Below are 23,611 nucleotides of genomic sequence, written 5' to 3' on the forward strand. Positions count from 1 at the left end.
GATGCCTGACAGCTTAATACACATCTCTGTGGTTTCTATCAGGAATATAGGATTTGAACCATTTTGTGGAATTTCTTGTTACACTGTAATATTCTAATTTACTTAAAAGGATATAGTGATTTACACAGTCAAACACCTTTCACAGGTCACAGAATATGCCAGTAGTCTGTAGTTTATTCTCTGATGAATTAAGCGCATTCTCACTGAATGTGCAGGTAGCGTTCTCAATATCAGAGCCTTTATAAATCTGAATTGTGACTTGGATAATACCTTATTTGTGGTCGGATGGTTATGAAGATGACTGTGCATTATGCTTTCCAGATTTTTGAGAATGTGGTCAAAAGTGAAATTGACCATCCAGAAAATGTTCCACTGATAAAAGACTGGTGATACAAATAACTTAAAATATCACTAAACTCAGAGGTACACTGTGAAATCAGCTTTGTTGATATATTACCATAGTCATTAGATTTTTTTTTTTTAATTTTAAGGCTCTCATGGTGGACATTACTTCTGCTGGTGTTATGCTTATATTATTATAGTTATGTGTAGTGACTGGCCTGAGACATTCTGTGGCAGCATCTTCTGAATCTGACAACGCTATCTTTTCAGTAACAGTTGTGAAGTGCTTACTGAAAAGTTTAGCAATACTGCACACATCTGTTACCTGTGTATCATTTACTCTTTATGGTATGTGGTCCTCTTCATTTCTGGTTCTACAATTCTCTTCCTTCACTACATCCCATGCTGTCTTTGCTGTTATCTGAGGAGATTGGCCTTTTCTGATGAAGCATTTGATTTGATGTCCATTTTACTATCTTCGATATTTTGCAGTGTGTGTTGTGATGATGTGCAGAATTTACATCAGAGCTGTGACTGACTGATAGATGTAGTTTCCTTTGTCTTACAGGGTACCTTTATTCCTTGAGTGATACATGGATTTTTTATACATTTTGGTCTAATCAGTGTTACTCTGGGGGAAAACAGTCATATTTAACTGAAACGAAACAAAGAGTAAAAACTACTCAGGATGGAAATGTGTACCATTCTGAATATAAAAAGTTAATTATGGGGTGCCCCAGGGCTTGGTATTCGGACCATTTCCATTCTTGCTTTTTTTTAATGACCTACCTCAACAGTTTTCAACAGCTGATACCATATTGTTTGCTGATGATACCAGCTTCATTATAAAAGGGAAGAATGGTTATGAGATGCAGCAAAAAATCGACAAAACAGCAGAAGTGGCAGAAAAATGGTTTAAAGATACCTGTGTAGTTGTTAATGACAAGAAAACTGTATGGATGAACTTCAACCATATAAGGAATAAATATAGCACCAATGTAAAAGTCACGTTATCGAATAGCAAAAGCAAAAGAATCACATAATTTTTTTAGGATTATGGTTGGATGTGCATCTAAGATGGAAAAACATGTAGAAATGCTCAACAAAAAATTAAGCAAGTACTGTTACATATTAAGAGTGCTTAAAGATTGCTGCAATACCGAAACAGTGTTAAATGCTTATTATGCATACAATATGCAACAGCTTCTACAGCATTAATGAATACCTGGAATTTTGCTCAAATCTGTAGATCTACTTCATAAATCTCTAAACAAAAATTCATAATTAACAACCATACCAACATAAAACCAAAATTCTTTCATCCGTGTATATATGTAATTACACACGTAGCTTTTGTGCGATATGTTACTATGCCTAGTTAACTAAAATACTGGTATTCAATAGTTTTAGTAAAATCAGCCAAGGGGTTTCGCAAGCTTTTCTTCTATCTGTATGTATGTAAGCAGAATAATATTTTTGTTATAAAGATGTGTTGATACCAATGATAAGATTTTGTACATGATATAAATATGTAATATTTTATGCTGTTCTGTTCTTTGACAAGTCCAATATCATGAATGTGAAAATACAGGCGCTAAATAAATAAATAAACATTATTAATAAAAGTGTTGTCGTTCTCATTAATGCTATGAGCATTGTACACATGACTCCAGTTCATGTCTTTGCGGCATTTCTTAAAACAATCAATTTTTGACTTACTGACTACCCCTCTTGAACACAGACTAAGTAGATTTTATATCCTGATCAGTATTAACATTTAGTAAAAGGAACTGCATGCCATGGTCTGAGAGCTTATTATTGGTTTTATAATACAATTTTGTTCATTAGACATTTCTATAAAGCTATTATCAGTGGCCATCTTTGAGCTTTTAGCTATTCTAGTTAGAAAGTTAGCAGAATTGATTAAGTTGAATGAGAATGCTACCCTATGCAGTAAGTTCTTACTGGAAGAGTTTTCACAAAAATGTACATAAAAATCACCAGAAACCACTAATTATTTCTTTTTTATTGCTTAATAGGCCAATACAGCTTGAAAGTCATTTATGAACAGATTAAAATTACCTGCTGATACTGAGTACCCACTTATTATTATGAATGATGTATTATGGAATTCTACTTCTGTTGCACATGCTTCCATATGCTGCTCTAGGCAAAATTTATGAATGCCTATGTTATTAAATTTATGGCAAAAATTCCTGATAAATGTGGAAACTCCTCCATCCTCCATTGCTGCCCTACAAAAGTGAAAAGCTAACCTACATCTTGCAACACTTTACACATCTTTACCAGTGATCATATAAATCTCCTATCATTTGAATAATTTATTCAATGGAAAACATTATTATGAAAAGGAAAGTTACCACTCACCATGCAGCAGAGATGCTGACAGTCTTTTTGTTGTGCCTATCTGTGATTCAGAACCTCCACTACATGCTGAGTGGCAGCTTTCCTTTTCATAATATTGTTACAAATAATTTATTCATTCATTTTAAATGATAATCAGTTCACAAGGCATAAATATCATCCATGTAGTGCACAAACTATGCTTTCGTTAAGTACAAAACAGAAACTACACAGTGTTTCATTGTATGAGCATAATCTATACACCATTTGCTGTACAGTCTGTATTAAGTAAAGAAAAGTATAAGGGATAGGCAAAATAATGTGCTTAATGAATTAATAAGGTGTTGGACCCCATTTGCCCATAATACATCTGCGATTATTCTTGGAATACCGGCATATAATGGTTGTATTGTCTCCTGCGGAATGTTATGCCACTGTTTGATCAGAATCTCTTCTAACTCCTGTAGTAACGAGGGAGGTGGAAATCTGCTCGAGAGGTGGCATTGCAATGCTGCCCACAAGGATTCAATAATGCTCAAGTCCGGGAGCTGTGCTGGCCAGGGAAGACAGTGCAGTGCAGTTCAGTTGCATACTCCTGGCTGTGTGTATGGGTGCATTATTCTCCTGAAATATGGCATCATTGTTGGGGAACAACATTTGAATCATGGGGTGCACATGATCACATAAGATGTTCATGTAATCATTGGCTGTAACACAGCCTTTGAGAGTAATGATGGGATCAGTAGAATACCATGATATGGTTGCCCACACCATCACACTTCCACCTCCATGCTTAACTATTTGAATCAAGCAATCAGGATTGTAGGTTTCTTTTGGTGTTTTCCCTACATAAGCCCAGCTCAATGTTGGAAATAATGAAAATGTTGACTCAACAGACTGTATGACCTGTTTCCACTGATCAGCCATGCAGGCTTTATGCTCCTGGCACCATGTTTTACATTTATTTGCATTGGTTGTCATCACTAATGGTTTTGGTACAGCAGCTCATCCATGAATATTTATGGAGTTCTTGGCAGACATTGTCGATAGATACGGGGGTCTTGAAGATGGCTATTGAGTTCTGCTGTCACTCTAGTCACCGTAGTTTTGTGTTGATTTGACACAGTTTGTGTTAGTGTATGATGATCTCTGTCATTTAGTTTTGATTTTCGCCCATTATTACATTTACATGATGATGTCTTTCCATGTTTTGTGTAGGCTGTCATGACTCTCGAAACAGTTGCTCTTGGAATATTCAATAAGTTAGCTGTCTTGGTTACTGATGACCCCAAAATCTGCTCTCTTTGGAACTCCATTACATCATTCATTGCCCATCAACCTTGGCCTCTGAATGCAAATACAAAGTGTGCACTTCTCATAAAGAACCTGCTCTGATGCCTTTTCCATAATGAACATTCACAGTCCAGTGTGACACGTGCTTTACCCGTGTTGTTGACCATGAAATGCAACCATCCCATTACTACCACTGTTCACATTATTTTGCCTATACCCTGTCTGTATAGCATCCAGTGTTGTGATGGCTTGATTGATGTTTGTACTTATGTATGCTTTATATGGAAGTTCATAAATCATTTTATTTGGTGAAACATCCTGTCCTGAAAAGTAAAAGCTCTTACGGAATTGATAGCATTTCCATCAAAGTACTTAAAGCTTGTTCCCCACAGATAAGTAGGATTCTCAGCCACGTATGTAACAGCTCTTTGGAGCAGGGTGTTTTCCCTGATAGACTGAAATATGCCATTGTAAAACCATTGCATAAAAAGGGGGATACGTCGGATGTCAACAACTACCGCCCAATCTCTCTTCTGACAGCTCTATCAAAAATTTTTGAGAAAGTAATGTATTCAAGAGTAGCCTCCCATATTTGTAAAAATAAAGTACTAACAAAATGTCAGTTTGGTTTTCAGAAAGGCTTTTCAACAGAAAATGCTATATATGCTTTCACTGATCAAATATTAAATGCTCTGAATAACCAGACATCACCCATTGGTATTTTTTGTGATCTCTCAAAGGCCTTTGATTGTGTAAATCATGGAATTCTTTTAGATAAGCTAAATCATTATGGTTTGAGTGGGGCAGTGCACAAATGGTTTAATTCATACTTAACTGGAAGAATGCAGAAAGTTGAAATAAGTGGTTCGTGTAATGTTAAAACAACAGCTGATTCCTCAAACTGGGGTGCTATCAAGCACGGGGTCCCACAGGGTTCGGTCTTAGGTCCTTTACTGTTCTTGATATACATTAATGACTTACCATTCCACAATGATGAAGATGCAAAGTTAGTTCTTTTTGCTGATGATACAAGTATAGTAATAACATCCAAAAACCAAGAACTAAGTGATGTAATTGTAAATGATGTTTTTCACAAAATTATTAAGTGGTTCTCAGCAAACGGACTCTCTTTAAATTTTGATAAAACACAGTATATACAGTTCCGTACAGTAAATGACACAACTCCAGTAATAAATATAGAATTTGAACAGAAGTCTGTAGCTAAGGTAGAATTTTCAAAATTTTTAGGTGTGTCCATTGATGAGAGGTTAAACTGGAAGCAACACATTGATGGTCTGCTGAAACGTCTGAGTTCAGCTACGTATGCTATTAGGGTTATTGCAAATTTTGGTGATAAGAATCTCAGTAAATTAGCTTACTATGCCTACTTTCATTCACTGCTTTTGTATGGCATCATATTCTGGGGTAATTCATCGTTGAGTAGAAAAGTATTCATTGCACAAAAACGTGTAATCAGAATAATTGCTGGAGCCCACCCACGGTCATCCTGCAGACATCTATTTAAGGATCTAGGGATCCTCACAGTAACCTCACAGTATATATATTCCCTTATGAAATTTGTTGATAATAATCCAACCCAATTCAAAAGTAATAGCAGTGTGCATACCTATAACACCAGGAGAAAGGATGATCTTCACTATGCAGGGTTAAATCTGACTTTGGCACAGAAAGGGGTAAATTATGCTGCCACAAAAGTCTTTGGGCACCTACCAAACAGCATCAAAAGCCTGACAGATAGCCAACTAACATTTAAAAATAAATTAAAAGAATTTCTAGATGACAACTCCTTCTACTCATTGGCTGAATTTTTAGATATAAACTAAGTAAAAAAAAAAAAAAAAAACTTAATCATTAGTGTCATGCAATATTTTGTGTAATGTAATTTCTTGTACAGACATCTTTTATTAACCTGACATGTTCCACATCATTACGAAGTGTCGTATTCATGATCTATGGAACAAGTATTAATCTAATCTAATCTAATCTAGATTAAAACTGTGCTGGACTGAGACTCAAACTTGGGACCTCTGCCTTTCGCAGGCAAGTCCTGTACTATCTAAGGTATGCAAGCACAACTCATGCCTTGTCCTCACAACTTTAATTTCGCCAGTACCTCATCTCCTACTTACAAACCTTACAGCATGGGGGATGTTTCCAGAATGAAATTTTCATGCTGCAGCAGAGTGTGTGCTGATATGAAACTTCCTGGCAGTATAAAACTGTGCGATGGACCGAGACTTGAACTCAGGACCTTCGCCTTTCACGGGTAAGTGCGCTACCATCCGAGCTACCTGAGCATGACTCATGCCCCGTCCTCACAGCTTTACTTCCACCAGTACCTCATGTGGCTAAGCCATGTCTCTGCAATATCCTTTCTTCCAGAAGTGCTAGTCTTGCAAGGTTCGCAGGAGAGCTTCTGTGAAGTTTGGAAGGTAGGTACTGGTGGAAGCAAAGCTGTGAGGATGGGGTGTGAGTCATGCTTGGGTAGCTCAGATTGTAGAACACTTGCCCCAGAAAGGAAAAAGTCCCAATTAATCTGCCAGGAAGTTTCATATCAGTGCACACTCCACTGCAGAGTGAAAATTTCATTCTGGACACATCCCCCAGGCTGTGTCTAAGCCATGTCTCCACAATATGTATCAGTTAATACAAAACAGCTTTTGCTATGAAATTACCTTTTTCTCATTCACTCTTCTTCTGCTGCTCTGTTGCTGTTGTTGTGGTTGTCATCTTGATCCATCATCTACACGGCTGAAGCAAGTTGTAAGCTCTTGGCAAGGCATCTTGTTTACCTGTGGTCAGCTGCATCCACCTGCTTGCTGGTTGGCTGCTCCTGTGCTCAGTGGCTTCTTTCATAGAACCTGCTTGCTGTTGGCTGCTGTCATACTGTGGCCATGAAACCCATGTGTTGATTGGTTGTTACACCACTACACTGTAAACAGAATTTGCAAGTACTTGTTTATTGTGGCTATGTACAATATTCCTCATCTGGGGCACCATGTGTAGAGGATTGCCTACTTTGTTTCTTTGTTTGTTGTCCTTGGTGTCGACGTACTGGCGGAAAAATTAAGGGGTGGATGTGCAGTACTATATACTGTAAATGATGTATCTGACAGATGCACAGTTGTGTTTCACAGTCTTTTCTTTTACTTTCACTTTTCACAACCACCCAATAATACACAGTTTTATATATACCAAGTGGGAAAGCGCCAGCAGACAGGCACAATGAACAAAACACAAACACAGTGTGTGTTTTTTCATTGTGCCTGTCTGCCGGCGCTTTCCCGATTGGTAAGTCTTGGAATCTTTGTTTTTAATATATTTTTCCCATGTGGAAGTTTCTTTCTATTATATTGTGCCTATCTACCGGTGCTTTCCCGCTTGGTAAGTCTTGGAATATATATATATTCCAAGACAAAAACAATATATATATTAAAAACAAAGATTCCAAGACTTACCAAGCGGGAAAGCGCTGGTAGACAGGCACAATAAAATAACACACAAACTAACGATGTAAATAAAACAGAAAGAAACTTCCACATGGGAAAAATATATAAAACAAAGATTCCAAGACTTACCAAGCGGGAAAGCGCCGGCAGACAGGCACATGAACAAAACACACAAACACACACACAGAATTACGAGCTTTCGCAACTGGCAGTTGCTTCGTCAGGAAAGAGGGAAGGAGAGGGAAAAATGAAAGGATGTGTGTGTTTGTGTGTTTTGTTCATGTGCCTGTCTGCCGGCGCTTTCCCGCTTGGTAAGTCTTGGAATCTTTGTTTTTATTATATATATAATAAAAACAAAGATTCCAAGACTTACCAAGCGGGAAAGCGCCGGCAGACAGGCACATGAACAAAACACACAAACACACACACAGAATTACTAGCTTTCGCAACCGATGGTTGCTTCTTCAGGAAGGAGAGGGAAAGACGAAAGGATGTGGGTTTTAAGGGAGAGGGTAAGGAGTCATTCCAATCCCGGGAGCGGAAAGACTTCCCTTAGAGGAAAAAAAGGACAGGTGTACACTCGCACACACACACACACACATCCATCCGCACATACACAGACACAAGCAGACATATTTAAAGGCCATGGGAAAAATATATTATATATATATATTAAAAACAAAGATTCCAAGACTTACCAAGCGGGAAAGCGCTGGTAGACAGGCACTATAAAATAACACACAAACACACATACAAAATTACACAGAATTACGAGCTTTCACAACCAGTGGTTGCTTCGTCAGGAAAGAGGGAAGGAGAAGGAAAGATGAAAGGATGTGGGTTTTAAGGGAGAGGGTAAGGAGCCATTCCAATCCCGGGAGCGGAGAGACTTATCTAAGGGGGAGGGGAAAATAGGACAGATATACACTCGTGCACACACACACACACACACACACACACACATACACACACACATCCATCCCATAAACCCACATCCTTTCGTCTTTCCCTCTCCTTCCCTCTTTCCCGATGAAGCAACTGTTGGTTGCGAAAGCTCGAAATTTTGTGTCTGTGTGTTTGTGTGTTAAGTCTTGGTATGTGCGGATGGATGTGTGTGTGTGTGTGTGTGTGTGTGTGTGTGTGTGTGTGTGTGTGTGTGTGCGAGTGTACACCTGTCCTTTTTTTTCCCCCTAAGGGAAGTCTTTCCGCTCCCGGGATTGGAATGACTCCTTACCCTCTCCCTTAAAACCCAAGCGGGAAAGCGCCGGTAGACAGGCACAATAAAATAACACACAGACACATGAAATTTTGTGTCTGTGTTTGTGTGCTATTTTATTGTGCCTGTCTACCGGCGCTTTCCCGCTTGATAAGTCTTGGAATCTTTGTTTTTAATATATTTTCCCCATGTGGACGTTTCTTTCCATTTTATAGATATATAATTCCCATAGTCTGGCCATAATCATGCCTGAAACCTTACACATGAATCACCTGAGTACAAATCGCAGCTCCACCAATGTTCTGCCCTTTCGTATTTAAGTATGCAATACTACCACTATCTGTATACGTATGTGCTCATCACTATCCCATAACTTCCATTACCTTAGTATATATAATTTAATATGTTTCAGGTGGCTCATTCTATGACCAAACAGTCACCCTCCTGGAAGGTATGCAGACACCAGTTGCCAAAACATCTGTCCCACTGACTGGAGCTGACAATGTATGCCAGCTGGGAGAATGTTTGCTGGGCAACTTGGTGGCTGATGCAGTGATGTCAGCAGTTTCAACAACGGAAGAGATCCCGGTAATATTTTCTGTTTTTCCGACATGGACACTGTTCACAAATGTTTCTTTAACAGGTATGCAACTTACTGATTATTATAAATTCCATGTGTGTTTGTACACTACTGGCCATTAAAATTGCTACACCATGAAGATGATGTGCTACAGACGCAAAATTTAACCGACAGGAAGAAGATGTTGTGATATGCAAATGATTAGCTTTTCAGAGCATTCACACAAGGTTGGCGCCAGTGGCGACACCTACAATGTGCTGACATGAAGAAAGTTTCCAACCAATTTCTCATACACAAACAGCAGTTGACCAGCGTTGCCTGGTGGAACGTTGTTGTGATGCCTCGTGTAAGGAGGAGGAATGCATACCATCACGTTTCCGACTTTGATAAAGGTCTGATTGTAGCTTATCGTGATTGCTGCTCGCATTGGTCGATTGGTCAAGATCCAATGACTGTTAGCAGAATATGGAATCGGTGGGTTCAGGCAGGTAATACGGAACGTCATGCTGGATCCCAATGGCCTCATGTCACTAGCAGTCGAGATGACAGGTATCTTATCCGCATGGCTGTAATGGATCGGGCAGAAACGTCTCGATCCCTGAGCCACCAGATGGGGATGTTTGAAAGACAACAACCATCTGCACAAATAGTTAGATGACGTTTGCAGCAGCATGGACTATCAGCTCGGAGACCGTGGCTGCGGCAGTTACCCTTGACGCTGCATCACAGACAGGAGCACCTGCAATGGTGTACTCAACGATGAACCTGGGTGCATGAATGGCAAAACGTCATTTTTTTGGATGAATCCAGATTCTGTTTAGAGCATCATGGTGGTCGCATCCATGTTTGGCGACATCGCGGTGAACACATGTTGGAAGTGTGTATTCGCCATCTCCATACTGGCGTATCACCTGGCGTGATGGTATGGGGTGCCATTGGTTACACATCTCGGTCATCTCTTGTTCGCATTGGCGGCACTTTGAACAGTGGACATTACATTTCAGATGTGTTACGACCCGTGGCTCTACCCTTCATTCGGTCCCTGTGAAACCCTACATTTCAGCAAGATAATGCACAACTGCATGTTACAGGTCCTGTACAGGCCTTTCTGGATACAGAAAAATGTTTGACTGCTGCACTGGCCAGCACATTCTCCAGATCTCTTACCAATTGAAAATGTCTGGTCAATGGTGGCTGTGCATGACTCTATGCCCAGGCGTATCAAGGCCGTTATTACAGCCAGAGGTGGTTGTTCTGGGTACTGATTTCTCAGGATCTATGCACCCAAATTGCATGAAAATGTAATCACATGTCAGTTCTAGTATAATATATTTGTCCAATGAATACCTGTTTATCATCTGGATTTCTTCTTGGTGCAGCAATTTTAATGGCCAGTAGTGTATATTACATGTAAAAACATTTTATTCTCTCATATCACTAATAGCTCTAATAGTTTAGTCCTATGAATTACATAGATATTCTTAAAATACATCCTTCAATTCTGGCATTCTTCTGGCCTCAGTTTCCACTACGATACATACTTATGGAAAAGTGGCCTTGCATAGACAGTTAGCAACAGTGAAGCATGAAGGGAATGAGGTTTACTTGTAGGTGGTAGCAAAGAGAGAGAAAGGTACCATTCAAGTTGCCACACCTTGGGGCTGTGGACAAAGAAAAAAACAAAAGTTGTAAGTGATTTTGGTCAGTTTGTCATTAGACCATTTTCTTGTTAGCAAAAATCATCCTTTGTACTTTGATGATGTTCCATCAGATGCTGCACAGATATAGCATGAGACTCATCTCTCTGTGCCTGACAAGAGAGATAGACTGGCTGATGCAACTTTACTGAAGACTTTAATTACGATTTTTCTCAAGTAGGTAGGGTTGATAGAAGAGATAGAGAAGATCCAACGGAGAGCAGCGCGCTTTGTTACAGGATCATTTAGTAATTGCGAAAGCGTTACGGAGATGATAGATAAACTCCAGTGGAAGACTCTGCAGGAGAGACGCTCAGTAGCTCGGTACAGGCTTTTGTTAAAGTTTCGAGAACATACCTTCACTGAAGAGTCAAGCAGTATATTGCTCCCTCCTACGTATATCTCGCGAAGAGACCATGAGGATAAAATCAGAGAGATTAGAGCCCACACAGAAGCATACCGACAATCCTTCTTTCCACGTACAATACGAGACTGGAATAAAAGGGAGAACCGATAGAGGTACTCAGGGTACCCTCCGCCACACACCGTCAGGTGGCTTACGGAGTATGGATGTAGATGTAGATGTAGATCATCTGCTGACACCATTATCAGAACAGTTGCAAGCTATATCTATTTTTCTAATATTTCTTTTTGTTTACAATTCATTATATATTTTTCTCACTGAAATCATATGAATCTTCTGTCAGTTCTTATGTCTTCAAAAATGCCAACAATATGAGTCACACTTTCAAATTCACATCATAAAAAAGTTATAAACATTCAAAACTATCTCACTTGCCTGTTTCTGATGCATTTCTTGTTTACCGCTGCCACCTAACACATTTATTTACAGATCATACTAGCACACTTACAGACAAACATTGACAGCTTGATAAATTACACTGTATCATCTCAAAGCAGGGCAACAGTGCAGACTGCAAAAGAGCAGTTACTGTCATCTGGTGTTAAGTCACAGCTATGTGCACAGAAAGCGAATAAATCTTATGGTTTTCTCATTATTATGCAGAGGGGATGTGCAGAAAAGCTGAAAATTGGGCCATCTACCAGCAAGGTGTGAGCTGTAGCCCCTGCCCCACTCTCATCTGTCCCCAAGCCTCCCACTTAACTCCATTAATCCCTACATTCACAGTACAATCTCTCTCTTTCTTTGATCTGCCTCCCACACCTCTCCCAAATGACTTCTCCCCCTCATTGTCCTTCTCAATGAATCCTCTCCACAGGACTCAACTCACCCCAGTCAAGTTGCAGCACTGCTGAGGGGCAATGAAGGGATAATGTGTGAGTGGGGCTTGGCTTTAGTTGAAAATTGAGAAAATGGAGATAAGGAGTAAGAATATAAGAAATGAAAAAAATATGTTCCTGGAAGCAAAAATCTCTGTGGCACACAATACCTGGAAAAATATCAGAGAAGACAGAAAAAATTGTGCTGTCAGTACTTTTTCCTTGACACAGCTGCACAGGCAGACATCAGCAACTATTAACTCTTTCATTTTAAATATATCTTTTTATTCCTGTTCAATAAATGTTGCACCACTCTTTAGATAGAATTCCAGAGGAACTATTCTCTCCTGTTGTGTCTCTCATATTATTTCCTTCCAGCTATACTTACAATTTGTGCCTTAAGTTTTGTCAAACAGATCTTCTACATGTATTAAAAATAAAGATTCCAAGACTTACCAAGCGGGAAAGCGCCGGCAGACAGGCACATGAACAAAACACACAAACACACACACAGAATTACAAGCTTTCGCAACTGGCAGTTGCTTCGTCAGGAAGGAAGGAAGGAGAGGGAAAAATGAAAGGGTGTGGGTTTTAAGGGAGAGGGTAAGGAGTCATTCCAATCCCGGGAGCGGAAAGACTTCCCTTAGGGGAAAAAAAGGACAGGTGTACACTCGCACACACACACACACATATCCATATGTCTGCTTGTGTCTGTGTATGTGCGGATGGATATGTGTGTGTGTGTGTGCGAGTGTACACCTGTCCTTTTTTTCCCCTAAGGGAAGTCTTTCCGCTCCCGGGATTGGAATGACTCCTTACCCTCTCCCTTAAAACCCACACCCTTTCATTTTTCCCTCTCCTTCCTTCCTTCCTGACGAAGCAACTGCCAGTTGCGAAAGCTTGTAATTCTGTGTGTGTGTTTGTGTGTTTTGTTCATGTGCCTGTCTGCCGGCGCTTTCCCGCTTGGTAAGTCTTGGAATCTTTATTTTTAATATATTTTTCCCATGTGGAAGTTTCTTTCTGTTTTATTTAGATCTTCTACATGTATGTACATACTCCACAAACCACCATACAGTGCATGGCAGAGGGCATCTTGCACTACTGCTACTCATTCCCTTTCCTGTACTACTCACAGATGGAGCATGAGCCCTAATTTGTTTTATCTTGTCTTTGTGGTGAGTTGATGGCAGTAGGATCATTCTGCAGTCTGTCACAAATGCTAGTTCTCTAAACTTTTTCAATAGTGTTTTGTGTAAAGAACATCTTCTTCAATTCAGGAATACCCCCAAACTAACTTAAACATTAGTGCCATGCAGTATTTTGTGTAATGTAATATCTTGTACAGACATCTTTTATTAACCTGAGACGTTCCACATCATTATGAAGTGTCGTATTCATGATCTATGGAACAAGTATTAATCTAATCTAATCTAATCTAATCATTTTTTAGTGTGCTCAGCAATTTTCGATTATTACAAAGAATTTGCATCAAATTTTGTGTGTGAAATTGAATCAAGTGCTCCAAAACACTTGAAATGTTGACAGTGACATATGGTGAGTCTGCTCTAACAAAAAAAATGTTTATGAGTGGTACAAGCTCTTCAAGATTGACAAGAAGATACCAATGACAAACCTCACTCTGGACACCCTAACACTTCAACAACAGATGATAAACTCAATGCTCTGAAGGAAATTGTTTAAGAAAATCATTGAATTACCATAAGAGAAGGTGCTGAGGATGTTGACAAATTAGGTGGCTTGTGTCAAGCAATTTTTTCATATGTTTTGGGCATTAGATGTGTGTCAGCAAAGTTTATTCCAAAACTTCTCAATTTTGAGCAGAAGAACTTTCACATGAGCATTGCTCAGGAGCTCTTGAATGACATCAATGATGATCCCAATTTGCTCACAAGGGTCATAACTGGTGACAAAACATGGGTTTATGGTTATGATGTCAAAAGCAAAGCCAAATCATCCCAATGGAAGCATCCTGGAGAGCCAAGACTGGAAAAGCACGCCAAGTTCGATCAAATGTCAAAGTTTTGTTCACTGTTTTTTTTTTTCAATTACTGTGGTGTAGAGCATCATGAATTTTTGTCTCAAGGTTGTACAGTCAATAGGGAGTATTACCTTGACATTATGTACCATTTGCGACACACAATAAGCAGAAAACATCTGGAACTGTGGAAAAACAGTTCAAGGCTTTTGCATTATGGCAATGCACCTGCTCATTCATCATTGTTGTGAGAGATTTTTTGGCCAAAAACAATATGACAATCATGCCTCAGCCACCATATTCACTGGATTTGGCCCCCTGCAACTTTTTCCTGCTCGCAAAACTGATGAGACCTATGCAAGGATGAAGATTTTCAATGATTGAGGAAATAAAAACTGCTCACTGGAAGTACTCAAGACTGTACCAAAGAGTGGTTATGAGAAGTGCTTCGAAGATTGGAAGAAGTGTTGGCACAAGTGCATTGTAACAGAAGAGTAATACTTTGAAGGGGACAATATGGATATTGCTGAATAAATAAATATTTTTTTATAAAAATATAAAGTCACCTTACTTTTTGAGCCTTTTCAGAATCTGACAAAATTTGAAACAGATCTGATTGTCGGCCTCTATTTGGCCAGCTAGTCAAATCATGTAATATCCAGATTTTTGGGGGATTTTGATGTGATAGTGGCCCATAGTGGACTGTATGGGAATGTGAAGGCAGTGCATCATTGTTCAGTAACTAGCAGCAACCAGACAAGGAAATTAACATCCCATGCATAGGCTGCCATTAACACCACAACATAGACATCTACATTTGGAATTGTTCTGTGACTGGGAAGTATGGACTACTGATGAGTGACATCTCATTGAGTTCCTCCTCTAATGTTTTGGAGGCATAAAGCAGTGTTGCTCTTGGCATCACACTGTGGGAGCCATTGGGCAGAACTTCAGGTTGGTATTGATTGAGGTAGCTCTGATGGTATAATGGTATGTCATGGACAACCTGTATCCTCAATGTGTCAATATTCAAATGACAGAATCAGGGTGCCATTTTTCAACAGAACAATGCTCATCCACATATGGCCCATTTTTTCCTTGAACTGTCTGTGTAATGTTGAGGTACTCCCACGGCCAGTGAGATCCCCACATATGTCCTCATTAGAACATGTGTTGGTCCAGCTCGGACATCAACTCTGTCCCACCCCCAGTATCCACGTTATCGTGGACCAGTTACAACAGTTGGTCAGCTTGCCTCAGGAAAGGATACAATGCCTTTATGACATCCTTCCCAAATAAAACATTGCAAGCATCCAGGCCACAGGGGAGTGTAACATCATACTGACACATGGGCTAATATTGACAAGGACTTTGGAAAATTGACTTGATTTTGTAAAGACTGAAGCAAGATCACATACCCTCTCAACCCATTAAGTTTCATTTAATTTCCTCCTCTCTTTCTGGGTGCTTCACTACTTTTGTCAGGCAGTGTATATACTGTGTTGTCTCCACCTGAAAAGTTACAGTAATGTTGGATACATGCAATAGCTATCATGTCTACACATCATCCTCAATCTGTACAAATAGCTTTTGCCTGTACTGAGAGTACTAGATATAAGCTTGAGGTGGATGCTTGGGTCAGTTCCTCCAAACACCTAATTATCAGGATTTCATTTATCCACCTCTTTACACAAGCAAGGCTTACAAAGAACTGGATGGCAGAACTGCACAAAGATAATGTTTAGCCATAGTTCAAAGACGATACTCAGATTGATACTGGTGTCGACCTCATTGGTGCCACATAGCCCCCCCCCCCCCCCTCCCCACAGTACGGAGTACTCTTGAGAGGTCGGGGGGAGGGGGGAGGGGTTGACAGTGGTGGTCCGCGGGAACTGGACCACGGTCAGCTCGCCAGCGTCGTCGAGGAGCTGAGGGGGTAGATGTCATGAAGGAAGTTGTTGAAGTGCACTGGGACTCGTACTGGGTGTGCTGCTTGAGGGGCAACAGGTAGGCTGACAGTTTGCGGGAGGAACAGAGCAATGACGTGATGTCTCCTGTGGGCGTGGCAAACACATGAAGCGTGTCCAAGTCGACATTAGGCACATTTCACCAGGTGGCAGGGAATGGTGGAGATTGCGTCATGAGCACCAGATGAAGGGAAACACGCGACGAACAGTGTATCATCGCGTAGTATTATGGAGGTGTCGTGGATTATGTCCGAGGGAACAGGCACAAACACCTCGAGCGAGGGCACGTTCAAGATGGGGGGGCATGAGAAACCTCGACAGGGCAAGGCAAGCGAAGGAGGAGAGGTCGAAGGGACTGGCGAAGGGCATGATCGTAGGTAAGCTCGAAATGGGGAGCACGGGCTCACTCAGCAGAGTGCGTGAGACCGGAGTAGGGAGCGAGGTTGGAGGAGAGCTCGACAAGTGGAGCTGGAGGTCACTCGATTGAGTGTGTAAGTCCGACCTGGAGGGAGTGGTCAGAGCGTCGTGAGCCACGACAGTGAGTGGCGTGGTCCTGGCCTCGAGGGAGGTAGAAGAAGGCTCGACATGAGCAGGCTTAAGTCTGTTGATAGAGACTGTGACAGCTGAATCTTTTATCTGGATGTCATAGGTGTTGGCTGAGCGCCGGAGAACTTGGTATGGGCCAGTATATGGAGGTTAGAGGGGAGCACTGACAAAGTCATCTTGGAGCATGACATATTCGCAATTGTCCAGAGATTTCGGGACGTGAACCTTAGGGTGGGAGTGGCTGGCAGGCAGAGGGATGTGGAGGTTGATGAAGTGGCATCTGAAGTGGTCCACAAAGGAAGGTAATTCAGACTGAGGGAGAGAAGCGGAAGGGCTCACAAGTTCGCCAGGGAGAAAAATGTTCTGGCTGTATACGAACTCAGCTATTGTGCTCTTGAGGTCTTCCTTGTAGATCGCACGAATGCCGAGTAGCACAAGGGGAAGAGCCTCTGTCCATACAGAGTTGTGACATCAAAGAGCCGCCTTGAAAGTGTGGTGCTAGCGCTCAACTAGCCTGTTACTTAGCAGGTGATATGCTGTAGTATGGATGCGCTGGATGCCCCAGATGTTACAAATCTCATTGAAAGGGCTGATTCAAATTGTCTGCCCTGGTCAGTCGTGATGATAGCTGGACATCCGAAACGCGATACCCATGACTCAACGAAAGCTCGAGCAACCCGGCTGTAATATTGGGGAGGGGGACAACTTTGACCCAGCGAGTTGTTCAGTCGATAGATGAGAGCACATAACGAAAGCTGTTAGAGGAGGGGAGAGGGCCGACAATGTCAATATGAATATGCTGGAAACGTCCAGTAGGGATTGAAAAGGCTCCGAGGGGGGGGGGGGGGGGGGTTTGAAGTGTGCTTGTGTACTTTGCAGCGTTGGCACGTGACTCAGGAGTGTGCCCATTGCTGGCAGTCCTTGTTGACATTTCTCCACACAAAGCGCTTCACAATGAGGTGGGCAGACGCACGAACACTGGCGTGGGCTAAATTATGCAGTGCATAGAAGACAGCTCGACGGAGCACAGTTGGGATGAGGGGGCGTAATGTGCCCATACTGTCGTTGCACCAGATCTCACCAGAAATGCCAGGAAAGGTGGTGCGGATGAAGTGTAGTGAAGAGGTAGAGTCTGAAATCAGGTCTTGTGTGTCCTCGTCGGTGGGTTGGAGGTTAGGCTGTTGAGAGAGGCCTAACAGCGAAGGAACAGCTCGTGAAAGGAAATCAGCAACTATATTGTCAGCACCGTTTATGTGTCTGACGTTGATGGTGAACTGAGGTATGAAGTCCAGATTGTCTGGCTAAGGACAGCGCTGATGGCAGTATCCCTCGCATCTGTGGTGATGAAAAGCTGTGCATTGGGATGAGGATGCGCGATGGTGCAGGCCTCAGCAAGTAGACTTTTGAGGTCGGTGATAGAGTCAGTCGTAGCAGGGGTCCATGGAATGGTCCGAGATCCAGAAGTGTGGGTGCCTGCCAAGGCGTCCGTCAGTGGAGCCTGAATCTCCACAGCCCGAGGTAGATGTCGGCGATAACAATTAACGATCCTCAGAAAGTGCCGGAGCTCTATGAGTGACGCAGGTCTGGGTAGGTTTAGTATTGTTTGTACTTCCTCAGGGGGCAGTGAAATGCCGTCGGCAGAAACCCAAAAACCAAGAAAAGTGACAGCGGGTCGATGTAGCTGCAATTTGTCCTGTTTGGTCTCGATGCCTGCTGCCGCGAGAGTGTTCATAACAGTTTGCACATGTCGAATGTTGTCCTCGACGGAGGAGCTGAACACAGAATTTTAGGTCGAATAGCACATTGTTGATGAAGTGTTGCCAGGTCTGGGTTGCGTTTTTCAGACCGAAGGGCATGAATCTAAACTGAAATAACCCGATTGGGTGGTGATTGCCGTCTTCACGATGTCTGCGGGTGCTATGGGGATCTGGTGGTAGGCCCGTTTGCAATCAATGACCAAGAACGTGGTTGCACCTGTGAGGGAACTGGTAAAGTCGGCAATGTTGGGTACGGGGTAGGTATCCATAATTGCTCATGCGTTTAGTCGACGGTAGTCTCGTCACATGTGCCACCAGAACCCATCTTTGTTGGGTGTCATATGAATGGGCGTAGACCAGCTACCGGCAGAGGGTTCAATGATGCCAGAGCTTAGAAGTTCAGAAATCTACTTTTTAAGGTTGGGGAGGCGCTCGGGACAAAGTCAATGCGGTTTACTGGAGATCGGAGGGCCTGGGGTGAGGCGAAACTTGTTAACCGTGCCTTTGGTGACGACGGAAATGTTGCTGGCGCCATGGTACGAGGTTTGTTTACAATGTGTGGCGGGTGGGGCAGGCGAGGCGTGGTCGTGGTGTTCGGTGGATCCAACAGCAGCTGAGGCGGCGAAGTGTCCCAAGAGTCAACATGACAAGATGGCCACCGGCCCGAAGCAGTGGCACCGTGGTTGGGTGAGCTCATGAACCGTTAGTGAGTCCATTGTCCAAGGGCGCGGCCTGTGGCAGCACGATCGTGGGCAAAGCAGTAGGCGCGAGTGCACTGTTTGTGTTGTGAGTGGCGGTTGCACAGCAGCGCACAGGAGCCGAAGTTGCACAGTTTGAGGTGCTGACTGCGAGGAAAGGGGTAGGAGCTATCAGTTCGGGAACATGTGATGCTCGTCATGCATGCGCACTCGTGTCTGGCCGAGTGCCAAATGCTGCTGTGTTAGGGGGGTGTGGTCCTGTGGAACTGTCAGTACACGTTATGGTAGACTTGATAGCACATTTGCGAGGGGTAGTGGGTGGTAAGCACACGGAGGCTCGATTTCTGGGACTACAACCAGATTCGGTGCACTTACTGACCTTGCTTTGTCTTTGCTGCAGTGTCTGTAATTCCTTTGCTGTGTCAGAGAGCTGGGGCTGAGTTTTGTGGAGCCGGAGGAAGAGCTCAAAGCTTTCCTTGCGTAGGCGAGCAACATTTTCAAGCTTGACAAGGCACTTGTACATTGCTTCTTGTAACGTCGTTGACAGAGACGAGCATGTACGGATGAGATGAGCCTGGACCCGCGTGTCACGGGGGGGGGTTTGCTTGACGGAGCACAGGGGAAGTGAGTTTTGGACGGGTGATGAAACACAGTGTTTCACACTAGGTCCGGTGAAAGTTTGTGGTGTCGCAAGAAGTCAATGCCTAGTATAGGTTCCTCAATATTGCACACTAAAAAAGTCCACTCGAGTTTGCAGTTTGTGGAGAGCGAGACGACATGTGAGGTTGAAACCGAGCATTGTAGTTTAGTCGAATTCACAGCTTGCAGTGAAGTATGATGAGGGCGGATGTTCAACAACACTAAGGACGTAGGCAGTAGCGGCGCCTCTGTCCACTAGGAAAAAGTATCCCGACAAAATGTCTTTAATATAAAGTCATACATAATTATCTGATTGTTCCCAGACAGAATGGAGCACCGAGGTGGGGGTGGGGGTGGGGGGAGGGGTGGGGGGGTGCCTGTCATATTGTGCACAGGAGGAGGCGGCACCGAGACCTACCTGTGATTGGCATTTGGGAAGCAGCAGGGTGGTCCGCAGTTCCGTGCCTCCTCACCAAACCGTGTGTGGAAGTAACAGTATGGGTAATGCAGTTGCATTTCCTGCGGAAAGTTAGTTGCCAGAGGCAGTTGGCGAGGTTCTGTGGCCGCAGCAGGTTCGGTTGCAGGAGGGGGCGTGACCGAGGGCTTTCCGGAGCGAGCGGATCAGTCGGTACAGTGTGGCCCCAGCAGCAGGACGAGGAGCCTGAACCTGAGATTTGCCAGGTAGGCAGTGGCTGGCGAAATAGAGCAGTGATGCATCATGTAGTTTGTCAGCAATTGTCATTTGTTGCTCGACAGGTTCGGGAGACCTCTGAGCCAGAGCAAAGCTGATGTGAGGAGGTAGTTTATCTGACCAGATGGCGAGGAGAGCTGTGTGAGAGAGTAGATCATCGCTGACCAGGGCCCATAGCTGTCTCCAGAGTTGGGAAGGTTTGTCATTGCCTAGTTGCTCGACGTGGAGCACTTGCCGTATTGCTGTCTCAGTTGAGCTCGCAAGCTGACATAGAACTGTCTTTTTGGCTAGATTGTACCGGGTAGCTGAGTCCGGGGCATCGACAGGTCAGCAATCGAGTCCTCCTGATCGTGCAAGTGGGTGATGAGGCACAGAAATCTGGTTGATTCATCGAGTTTGAAATGCTCGAACACTTCGTCCACAATTTTGAACCAGGTTGTTGTCCTGTCGGGATTGAACGGCAGCAGCATCGGGAAGTGTTCTAGAATTTTCGGAAGAACAGGTTGAGTTGAATTCGTTGGGGCACTGCCTGAAATGAGCTGCTGTTGCTGCAGTATTCCAGGAGAGTGTGTCTCCAGGTTATATAGCGACAATGTCTGGTCGGGTGGCAGCGTGAAGGAGACGCATTGTGGTTGAGCGCGATCTGTTGCGACACAGAAGGCCGACACGGGTGAGTCACCATAATGTGTCGACTGCTGTTGTGGAAGTTCAGCACATTGCAGGTGTGTTCGGATTGACGTGTCGTGGAAGACCGATGCAGATGAGGCACCAAGATGTGCCGAGAATGGTAGCGGAAGCTCGACTAAAGCTGGCGTGGGGGCGACAGGTGAGAAAAAGTTCAAAGTTTGAAAATGCGTGCTCGATGTACAATCAAAGCCGGAGCCACCTGTGTTGCAGGGAGGCTACGGAGGTACAGGCTGTCCAGAAGCACAGTGTGGGAAATGATGTTGAACGTGGCATGGAATGTGTGAATGTTCACTGTTCATAGTCACTCCTCTCAAAACGGTGTGCAGATAAGGTGATTGTCATGGCACAAAACACTGAGGTGTAGTAGTGGGACAGAAGTGGAGGTCAGGCACAGATAGCAAGGTATTGTTCCTGTTGCAGGCCGAGGTATTGAAGCAGGAAGGCACGTGCTGATGCTGAACCGAGGCCGGTGCGGACGTGGTCGGATGCTGAGGAGGTTGACCTGTGAACGAAGCAGTTGCGGCCATGTGGCAGGAATCCGCGTGGTACTGCATGGATTGCAGCGTGGCAAATCATTGTCCTGGTGGTGGTAGGTTGTCCAACGAAGCATTTGCAGAAATTGGCATTGGTCCCGCACTGCACGGAGATCCGTAAGAGGTAACTGCACTGTTGATGAGGGAGGGCAGATGTGGTGGGAGCAAAGGCATCTGATAGCCAGAGTCATGCACACTGCTAACCTCACTTATTGTTGCAGGCTCGAAAAGGTCTGGCAAAATCGGCATAATCGTCGAGTGAGAGGCATCGCATTGCAATCCTGGTGGGTGTACATCACCCGCAACATGGTGCATGTCGATCACAAAATCCAGCATTAGGCATAGGGTCGAAGCCATTGTTTGAATGTTGTGTTGATGTAATACACGCAAAAATAGCTGGCACGGAGGCCGCGGACACAGTAAAATGGCAAAAACGGAAGATGTTACAACTCGGGGTCACCAGTGAGGTGGATCCTCGGGTCAGTTACTCCAAACAACACCTTATTATCAGGAGTTCATTTATTCACCTCTTTACAAAAGCAAGGCTTACAAAGAACTGGATGGCAGAACTGCACAAAGATAATGTTTAGCTTAGTTCAAAGACGATACTCAGATTGATACTGGTGTCGACCTCATTGGTGCCACAAGCTCATATCAGTACAAAATCTTAATATTCCTGGAGGAACACTTCCATTTCAACCAGAGCCTCCTCTCTCTCTCTCTCTCTCTCTCTCTCTCTCTCTCTCTCTCTCTCTCTCTCTCTCTCCCCCCCCTCCCGCCCTTCCGCCTCCCTCCCCGCTTCTGCCCCTCCCTCTCTCTCCTTCTCCTTCTCTCCATCCCCCCCCCCCCCCCCCTCACACACAGTCCCCCCCACAAATACACACACGACGATTAGAATTTCATCCTTATGCAAACTTATTTTTGGTACAGAGAGAAGCCGTTTCTACAAATGAAGAACATTCATGTGCCTAACATTACTGGAACTTTTCAGGTGGATATTGCAACACAGCACACTCAAACTTTGAGGAAGATCCCTCCTTTCATGAGGGACATGAGAGAAACTCCTAAAGATGGCACAGACATTTGGCTGTAGCATAATGACTACAGAATGAGTGGTGTTGAGGTGGTATCAGGAAAACATTGTGGCAAAAAGAGTAGGCACAAGGTCTTCCAGAAGAACTACAACATGACAAAATTTTAGGATTGTGCTACTGGCTCTGAAGAAGAGACAGGTGGTGGAAACAGAAATCTTGGCAGATGTTAGATACAGAGTGTCACTACAAACCTTCTAGAACAGATTACTGGAAGCCTGATTGAGATTTTGAGCTGTAATATGTCACTGACTGCTACACTATGTCACAAACAACAAAGCCCACATAATTTAGAGCCAGGACCAACTAGGATATTGAGTGGCATTCTGTGGTGTTCAGCAACACCACCCATCGAGCTCATCTGGTGTGCAAAGCTAAGCTGTATACTTCCATACCAGCCTCCTACCAGCAGTCTTCATGAAATGACACAGGAGGTGTTACAACCATTGCAAAAAATTTCTCAAGATGAAATTGAGAGCCTGTTTAGTTCCATGCCTCAATGAATATAAGAGTATACTCATGCCTGGGGGAGGGGGGGAGGGGGGGATGTCACACCTCCTACTGATCAATCGATACATCTATTTAGAATGGCAAGAAAGTTTAATATTTTAATTCCCATTATGAGATGAATGTCTCCACATGTTTGGACTGATCCTCCATTCAGTAATACTTTCCAGCCGAGTAGGTCATTACCTGTATTCCTACAGCAAACATGCTCTTGCTTTAGCCAAATAACAATACCACATACTTATCCTCATCCTGCTTAACAATAAGTGCTGCTCCTGCAGGCCTCACATTAAAT

At 43.3% G+C, this 23,611-nt stretch overlaps 1 protein-coding gene across 1 annotated transcript in view; it reads left to right on the plus strand.

Annotated features, from left to right (window-relative positions):
• Positions 1 to 23,611, plus strand: part of LOC126284709 (5'-nucleotidase-like) — a 95,042-nt gene that overhangs the window by 48,755 nt on the left and 22,676 nt on the right. Inside the window, exon 8 of the mRNA XM_049983843.1 lies at positions 9,098 to 9,328. Within this exon, the coding sequence (XP_049839800.1) occupies positions 9,098 to 9,328 (231 nt within the window). The remainder of the gene's footprint in view (positions 1 to 9,097; positions 9,329 to 23,611) is intronic.

Source organism: Schistocerca gregaria, chromosome 1 (assembly GCF_023897955.1).
Source record: "Schistocerca gregaria isolate iqSchGreg1 chromosome 1, iqSchGreg1.2, whole genome shotgun sequence".
NCBI lineage: Eukaryota > Metazoa > Arthropoda > Insecta > Orthoptera > Acrididae > Schistocerca > Schistocerca gregaria.